Source organism: Lagopus muta, chromosome 7 (genome assembly GCF_023343835.1).
Source record: "Lagopus muta isolate bLagMut1 chromosome 7, bLagMut1 primary, whole genome shotgun sequence".
Lineage (NCBI taxonomy): Eukaryota > Metazoa > Chordata > Aves > Galliformes > Phasianidae > Lagopus > Lagopus muta.
In genome coordinates, this window is record NC_064439.1 from 24806985 (window position 1) to 24816333 (window position 9349).

At 41.1% G+C, this 9349-nt stretch overlaps 1 protein-coding gene across 5 annotated transcripts in view; it reads left to right on the forward strand.

Moving 5' to 3' along the window:
* GLCCI1 (glucocorticoid induced 1) overlaps positions 1 to 2862 on the forward strand; it is a 50761-nt gene extending 47899 nt beyond the window's left edge. For 2 of the 5 annotated variants that reach the window (XM_048951837.1, XM_048951838.1), the window contains exons 7-8: positions 438 to 558; positions 1648 to 2862. In XM_048951837.1, the coding sequence (XP_048807794.1) occupies positions 438 to 558; positions 1648 to 1999 (473 nt within the window). In that variant the 3' untranslated portion in view covers positions 2000 to 2862. Of the gene's footprint in view, positions 1 to 437; positions 559 to 682 lie in introns of all 5 variants that reach the window. The other 3 variants (XM_048951840.1, XM_048951841.1, XM_048951839.1) reach the window with 2 other exon arrangements.
* Positions 2863 to 9349: the final 6487 nt, after the last annotated feature.

Genomic DNA, 9349 nt, shown 5'->3' on the forward strand with positions numbered 1-9349 from the left:
CAAGAATTGTTATAAAATAAGACAGATGCTGTATGCACACATTCTCAGTAACTGTTTATGCAATGAGAAGGCATTATCGTTACCACTCATAACTCTTCTGCATGTGTAATGCATATTACTGTGTTGATTTATATTTTTTGAAATACATAATTAGAGCCAATTTGATTCCAGGATCACAACTCTTCATGCCAGTTGCGGTGCTCTGGATAAAAATACCCTCCTGTTACGTGTTATGTGATTACTGCTGCACTGAAGCTTTTATTCAGAAGAAATGTGCTATGCAAGGGTGTTAGAAATTGCCTGCGATAAAGGAATCATTGTGGTAGAAGCAAACCAGCATAGTGGCTGAACTGTGAAAAAGGCATCTTGTTTGGAAATCAAGCTTAATCAAGAAAACACTCTCAATCTCTAGTAATATAACTGCTTTAAATTTTCAGACAGTGGGAGTAGCTCACCGTTGCCCAAGTATGCCTCATCTCCCAAACCAAACAACAGCTACATGTTCAAACGAGAGCCCCCAGAGGGATGTGAGCGAGTGAAGGTCTTTGAGGAAATGTCGTAAGTAATGCCTTTTATATCAGCTGGTATCTGCAAAGCAGTAAACCTGTTTACTGAGCCCAGCCAACTGCAGATGAATAAACTATTCCAGCTGATGAGCTTTTCAGGAGCAAACTATTCTTAGTTTGTACAGAAGAGAAGTTGAAGTGTTCATGTTGGTTTGAAGAGGAAATGGAGTCTTTTATGCTTGAACTCTTTCTGTGCATTTATAAAAGGCAACAAAAATCCAAGCGGAAAAGATAAGGTACATTTAATTTCCTAAGCATTTATAAACCTCGCTTCATATGCTTGCATTAACTTTTGTAAATGTTCCTGGTTTGACACACAAACTCCCCTTGCCAGAATTCTTTATCAGTTTTGAGCAAAGGTTGCGTCTGTATAACCTATGGCTACGCTTGTGTTTAAAATGCATAAAATGGCATGAGATCTATATAATTTAAAGTGTGTTTAGATGGTAGTATACTTAATGACATAAACTTTGCTCAATAGTTTTGCTGTTGAGCAGGAAATCAGAAATTAAGCTCTTGGACATCGTGTCTTTTTCCCTAGACTCAGCAGTAAACACATGCTGTTGAGGTTGTGTGCTTAGCTCCTGTGGATGAAAAGAATGAAGGAGGGGATGGGTCTTGCTCTAGTAGCATTCACTGCCCAATGGATGGTGAAGGAGCAATGCTAGGTTGTGGAGGAAGCCTCCGAGCAAATGATGGAATATGGGAAAGGAGAGGTCAAATTAATGGAGTCTCTCAAAGATTTGATGTGACTACACGTGTTGTTTCTGCAGTGCTGTCGTTAAAGAGGAATTTGTGTCATTCTAAATTACCATGGCATTTTTTCACGTGCGTATGTATTGCAGATTTTTCTCGTTGGAAAGGTGCATGTTTATCCAGTAACAATCAAGTCATTTTTGTGATGGCACTGTTTTTAATGCTGTGGATCAGTTAGCTGACTACCAATATGGAAGATGTTTGCCCCTCTGTCCAATTAATCCCATTCCTTGTCATTCACATTTTAGCAACCTGTAGAACCACAAAGTTCACAACGTATAAACGTCTCAGTTGGCCGAGTATGTAATCTCTTTTCTTGTTGTAGGTCTCGTCAGCCTGTCTCAACCCCTCTCTTTTCATGTCCTGACAAAAACAAGGTTAATTTCATCCCAACCGGATCAGCTTTCTGTCCTGTGAAACTTCTGGGCCCCCTACTTCCCGCTTCAGACCTGACACTGAAGAACTCTCCAAACTCCAGTCAAAGCACAGCTTTGAGCAGCCTGACTGTTGAGCAGCTTTCGTCTCGGGTCTCTTTCTCATCTCTGTCAGATGACACCAGCACAATGGACTCTACAGAGGTCTTGGTACAGCAACCATCCCAGCAGCAGCAGCAGCCTCTTCTGCAAGAAATTCAGACTGAAGAGCATTCCTCTCCTCAGAGCTATGCGCTAATCTAGACCGAGGTGTGGAGCAGGCCTCTGCCCCAAAGCAAGATTGAGGAGGTAACAGTTCAGTTCAGATACATCTGCATGAGGTGGCAACCTTTCAGAACAAAATGCAGTACTTAGCAGCATTCTGAAAAATATCTCAACGCTGTTCTTGGCAGGGACAGAATCCATATTCAGCATCTTTTGTGAGAAAGCAGTGATGCCTGCAGAATCCATATATCATTAAGCGTTTTAAGTGGAGACTATGCATTTCATAGTATGTTTGACCAGATTAGTACTGTGTCCTGTGTTCTGTTTCAAATTCTACAGTATAAATAAGCTCTATATATATATAAAAAAAAAAGAAAAAAAAGTTGCCTGTCTGAATAGAAAATGTCTTGCTGTGTTGTGTCCTATGGAAAATACTGTACTTCAGGATTATGTTTACAATTGATCCAGGTGTTTATGTTTCTAACTTCTGTAATACACACAATGCAAAAAAAAAAAAAAAAAAAAAAAAGAAAAAAAAAATGGCCACAGCAGTTGCACAGTGCCCACCCTATGGCCTAGCTTCAGGTACTTCTCTCGAAGTGTAAACTCAGGTAACTTGGAATGTATATCATATTGGGATATTAAATATTTTACAGCTACAAAGCTAAAGAGGGAACATCACTCTTTTGCCTTTCCTTATTTTATGCATTAATATTTCCTCATTACATTCCACTTTCTTGGAATAAGTGCATTCAGCTCCAGGTGAATGGTGACCCTGGACGTGGGTGAACGTGAGGAGAACCAGCAAATCTGTGATGAATATCACTTTGTCATGTGCTTACAAGCAAAAAAAAAAAAACAACTGTTGCATTCACTGTCATTTCAATATATGTAAAATGTGGCATTTAAAGGTTTCAGGTGTTGCTCGGTTAATGACTGTTAAACTGTTGCAAATAAAGTGTTCAGTACTAGGCTGTACATGAGAAACATTCCATGTTGTGTGTGAGAGGATTTTGAAAGACAAGAATGTTTTTGTTTGAGGACAGAAATTCTTTCAGGTTTCACGGCGGGGTGATGGGGATTTCCTCTCATGTTTTTGTTGGCAGTTAAGGATGTGAAATGCTACTGTTACCGTCTAAAAGTCAAATTAATGTTTAGTTTCTCTTTTGGAAATGCTCATTCATTTGCTGGTTGGAAATAGGTTTTCAGATTTTGTCGAGCAGTGTTAGATGAGCAGCATTTAATTTATGTAGTGAGTAATTGTGTTTGGATTGAAGTCCGCAAGTAGCAAGTGGGTGTTTTAAGAGGGATGGGGAAAACAGTAGTTTTAAGTTTGTTACTTAATCAAAGCTTCTCCCATAACTTTTGCTTACTTTAAGCTGTATGTGTAAAAGTGTGTTCTCCCCCCTCCTTAAGTATGAATTGTAATAATAAAAAGATGATGATCCTGGTTTTGCAGGCTGGACGCTTTCTCGAAATGGCAAGAGTGGGTTAGTGGTGCTCTTCTGCTGTAGTGGAACAAGAAGAGCATTGCTTTCAGAGATAATTTCCTGTGATACAAAGAGGGACCCCAGGGGCAAAATAAACTTGATGTTCTTGCTCCATTGCTTTCAGCTCAGTGGAATTACATTTATGCTGTCTGCTCCTAAGAGAATAAAGCTCACCTTTTCCAGGAATTGAAGAGATTAGTAGCCTGCAGCTACCGAGCATTTAAATTTGCTCCATTATTCTTTTATTTCTTTCCCACTTTTGGAGATGAGAATGGAGGGGGGTGAGAGTGAACAACCAATAACTGCTCACTAAGTACATGCTTGCTTTGGAGATAAAGCGTGGTTTCTTTTTATTACCGAGGTTTTGTTAATACTGCCTTACAAGGTGGAATTTGCAGCCTATAAAACAGTAACTGGTTTTTGGCTCCCCTGCAGAAAACATGAGGAGAGAGGTCTGTCTCTAACCATTTTCACATGAAAAACCTGCTTGAAACACAACAGCCATCTTTAACCCTACTAATCTCAGGCCTAGGTGAAAACACTATATATTTTATAGATTGAAGATAAAGGGGAGGAAATACTCACGATGTAAGTATCGATTCCTTTTGATATTTTTCCTTCTAGATTAACATTGCAGTATGATGACCTTTTTTTGCTCTGTTATGTCCAGATAAGAAATCATAGTCTTGGTTGTTGGTGTGAGATTACCGGGGGATACGATGAGTTGTTTTTAGATCAGCGGTGAACTCTGTACAATAACTGCAATGCCATTGTGTACTTTTATTTTTTTTTTTCCATGAGAAACTAAATATTAATTGAATTGCACATTTGTTCTTAGCAGATTTGAAGGTTTTGAACCAAATGCGTTAAAGCTAATGCTTTGCCATGTAAATTTCCCAGCAGTTGTTTATCTCTATTGTATTCTACATCCAGCTGTAGAAGTTTGTCAAATATTGTTTAAAGTTTTGTACATAGTTGTACTGTTATTTCTAGCCACTGTGCTGAACAGTATTCAAATTATCACACAATATTGCTTTACACAAGGAAATGTGTGGCTTTTGTTTTGTATTTTTTCGGTATAGAAGTTCCTGTGTCTTATTTAAATAAAAATTATAGTTTAAAAAAAAAAGAAGGTGGCGAGGACACACAAAAGCGGCGGTCCATTTATTTGTTTGGGAAACTGTGACCTCATAGAATGAGATTAAAGTTTAATATTGTTCCAGAAATACATCCAGGCTCGTGTCAACCACATCTCTGTGATTAGTGTGCTACATCATCTTGCACACTGATTTTTGCGTAACACGCTGCTTTGAGGAGGAAAAATATCTAAAAAATGGTCAAATACGTGAAAAATAGCGTATTTTATTGTTGCATGTGATGAGGTCTTTATTTCTTCAGAGCACAGAAAAAAAAAAATCAGTTAAGCATTATTGGAAACTCCACTGCTGTGTTTGTGGTATGGCCAATTTCAAGTTATCTGTTGAAAACTATGAAAGCCATGAGATGTTTCACTATGTGAAACTAAACGAAAACCCTAAAGGATGTGGTATAAATCTACTGACAGTCTTGGTTTCATGTTGTTTTGTATGAGTCAAATGGTTGTCATTTGCCTTGCAAAATAATTCTTTCCACATGGGGAGAGGGAAGGGGGGAGGAAGAAAGAATAATATTTGAATACATGTTTAAATACATGTAAATCCTCTGCAGTCGGTGTTTACTGAGAAGCACTATGGCAGTAACCCATAGGAATGGTTCAGTGCTTATTGTTGTGAAGGTGGAAATCTGGGTTTTTGACATCCCAAAGATTGCAAGGTTTCCATGTGACTGTGTGAAAATCTTGAAACTGCGGTGCTGGAAGTCTGGAGCTGCAAAGGCTGCAGTGTCCTGCCCTGCTGTGGGAATGGCTGGTGTGCATCAGTCAGAAAAGGCTTCGTTTCTGTTGTTTTATTGTAAGCTCATATGGCTGACTAGGAAAAAACTCTGGCCATCCTGCCCTCTGGGTGGTTTGGCTGCAGTGGCTTCAGCTTGTCCTGGTGGGAGAGGACATCGTCTCCTTGAGAACTGCTTTGACAAAAGCGTGCAGCTCACCCTGCAGAGATGTGGCACAACTTGAACCACAGGTAACTTCGGGGGCTGGACTCGATGATCTCTGAAGGTCCCTTCCAACCCCTACAATTCTGTGATTCTTCGCCATCCTGGGGACTGCAGTCCCTCACCTCCATAGGTTCTGGTACAGCTTTGTAATTAACTGTGCATGTCCTCCTCAAAGCCATGACGACAAGCAGTCAAAAAAAAAAGTGCTGAGGATAGAGTGGTAATGAAATAATTTTGCCTTGTGTCCCCATTCATTTGATGTCAATGTTATAGTTCCAGACAGGTTGTGGCTCTGGAAGCGGACCCTTCAGAGGCTGTGGAGGAGTGTAAATCCTATGTATGCTGGGTAGGGGCAGCAGATAGCGACCTGCTTGTTTTAGGAAGCAGGGTGCTGTCAGTGCAATGATTTATGGCTTCCTGACAGATGAGCTCTTGGGGAGGGCCAGATAGCTGCCCTCGAGAGCCTCAGTATCTTCAGTATTTAACCACAGCCTGAGATAATATAAAGTAAACATAAGGAATGGAATGAATTAGAGATGCTGGCTGACACTGCAGTTGCGAAGACCACCGAGGGTTTGCAGACGAGCTCCTGGTATCAGTGTGCTAGAGTGGGTAGGTATGTGGATGGGTTACTTGAGGTAAAATCCAACAACCTGGAGAGGAAGGGCGGCTTGTAGAAGTATAAATCAATGGCTGTTGTAAAATAGTCTGGCTTACTTTGCAAAACACAGCACTGCAAACAGAAATTTGAAGCTACACAATTGGGAGGAAATAACCGTAGTTCCGGCCGTGTGCTTCCAGAACATAAACACAAGGAAAAAGTGATTGAAGCTGGGAAAGTATGTTTGTTAATGGGCTGCACACGTACAGCCCTTCCTAATGCAGTGCTTGGCTAAAGGAAGCTGTGTGATCAAAGATCGTCATGCAGTTAAAATATGTACATCTCTCTGTTTGCATTAGTGTAACTGCTCCAGGGAAAGCAGTTAAGGGGACTATAGAAGGTTGGAGGTTCCGGGAAGGGCTATAGGAGTGAGTGAGGAACTGGAAAAAACACAGCAATGTTTTGGTTCCATCCTTAACAGATGAAGAATGATTTAACTCCAGTTGGTAAATGCCTGCACAGGAAATGATTGGTAACGAGCTACTCAAATTCAACAGATGTGGAATACTACTAGGGATAGAAAATGAAGCTGGTTAAATTCAAAGGAGAAGTGTGGATATGTCAGCAGTTGGGCATGGGGCCATCTCACAAAGGTGGGTTTTCAAAGATGGTGTGTTTAATGAGATGATGTTACCAAGATGTGCTCAAAGAAAAATCAGTTCTATAGTGTTGAAATGTTACTACTGTGTAGATTACAGAAGACAAACACAATGGCTATGATGGGCTTTTGACCTTTAAAGACTTTAAAGAGGTATTTTTCAACTACTTGAAACATTCTTATATGTTGCTGGAAAAATGATGCCCTGGTATATTTATAAATGGGGGAATTATTGCTTTTTTAAAATGATCTGGGAAGATAATTTCTGGCTTCTGAAGGTTTTTTGTTTGCATGACAATGGAGTGAAGCCTCTGGCACTGCGGAGGTGGTTGATTACGTTTAGAGCTGTTTTCCTTTCTGTCAGCTCCTCCATAGAGCTGTAATTTTGGGCGGATGGCAAGAAACTGGTGAGTGGGCGCCGCCTTTTCAGAGTGCAGTGGGTCACAAAAATACACGTCGCTCAATTAGGGCAGACAGAAAAAGGCTGATTGTGAACGTAGAGCGTTTCCACAACAAAGGCCTCCAATGTAAATGTGCGAATATGCAAATAAAACTGATAAATTGATAACAAGAGCAGTCAGATCAACAGCAAGCAATCGGATCGAGCTGGATAGAGACACCATTCCCTTTCTAAGACCTCGTAATTTTATCTCAGGTTGTAACAAGTTCTGATGTTAAATTGGCTGCCTTGAGCTGTAGCCTGGAAGCTCAGCAGCAAAAGAGCTGACAACCTGGGAGAACAGGAAGTTTGGTCATCTTTTATTCCTCCCTGGATCAGACTAAGCCTGTTAACAAAGCACGATTGTTCTAATAACTGTGCCTGCAGAAAAATATGGCCTGATTGTGGTTTTTGTTTTTCTTCTGGTGTATACATAATGTGAGGTGTGCAGTTAAACTTTGCAGTGATTTGTACAGCTGCTGGCGAGGAAGTTGTGTTTGCTCAGGGATGCTATGGGATTTTGGTGGAAGCAGGTTCTTTCTTCAAGGAAGACAAAGCTAAGAGAAGTAGACCCCTCGTTAAGGTTTGGTGCTGAGATGATGGGCGATGCAATTACTCCTTTCAGATTTTTGTTTGGATAAGAATTTCTCGCCCTGTCTTTATGATGCAGAAGTTTCTTGGGGAGGAACAGCTCCCTTTCCATACAATTGCTGAGATGGTTGGGCTTGTTACATAGGGAAGGAAGAACTTGCTCTTGTGAAAAATGAGGGAAGGGTGTTGCCTTTGGAAACGAAGTCTTGTTTTTAGGAAGCAGAGAAACAAATGCCTGACTCTGTTTTGGTGGTTCTTTTGGATTGGCTATAACTTATTGCACCTCCTGAGAAAGCTCTGAAAAATACTGAGCATTTTAGTGTGTGTGCCTCATTCAGGCCATCTCTAGTTGGGTTTGGAGTCTCTGCAGGGATTCAAACTCCATCTTTCCATACAACATATTCTGGTGTTTGACCACACTCAAAGGATGCATTTCTTATGTTTAAATGGAATTCCCTGAATTTCAGTTTGTGCCCACTACCTCTTCTGTTAATGGGCACCACTGAGAAAAGTCATGCTCCATGTTTTTGGCACCCTGCTGCCTCCCTCCCTTGAGAAATTTATCCACATTCCAGTGGATAATATCCCACAGTGGATATCCACATATCCAGTGGATAAGATCCCACTGAGCCTTCTATTCTCCAAGTTGAACAGGGTCACCTGCTGCTGTTTCCATTTTTTGTTTCAGTTTGTTCAACCGTGCATGTCTCCTGCCATCATGCCTTGATTTCCTGCTTGCTGGGCTGGACAATCACTGAGCTGAGAGGAGGTGATCTTTGAGAAACAGCCTGCGTTCCTGGACTCTTCCAGGGCCGTATTGCAGGTTGTTGTTCTAAGCAGGTGCCTGAAGAGGGCAAAGGCTTTTTTCTTTTTTCTTTCCTACACTTCTCTGCCTCATGGTGACTTCAGCCTCCACATTCTCAACCAGTTCTCCCTCATTTGTAGGTATGAGGCCCTGCTGAGCATCAGCTCCTTGACTGACTGCATCACATAGTTATCAGTGCACTCTGGGAGTGTGCCCTGCTGGGCTGACTGCAGCAGATTTTAGGGTGATTTGAATCCCCCCTGAGAACATGAGGCTTCTTCCAGTTGTTGTGGGTTATGTGTCCCCTGTGGAAATGAACTTGCTTTGTTTTGGCAGTGCTCCCAAAGGAACATGTTCTGGTCTGGCATTGCTGCACAGCAGGATGACTTATTTTAGGGCCATAAAAGCACTTTCCTGTATCTTAAAACACTTTCCCTTTTTCACTTGGATAACAACTATCAAACAGTACAACACAATGTACATCAACTTCAATTAAGCCCTCTATTAGATACTCTGTGTGTTCAGAGTGAGCAGAGGGGGAACCCAAAGCACTTTCAGGCAAGATGTACTGTTCATTAAAAGCAGCCCCTGGACAGGCAGCTCAATCTGCTCCTGAAATCTCATGTAAAAAAATGACCTGTTGTGCATTTCTTGAGTTTTCTGATTGCATTTAATGTTTGCTAACAGCGTGGGCTGTTAACATGGGAGGGA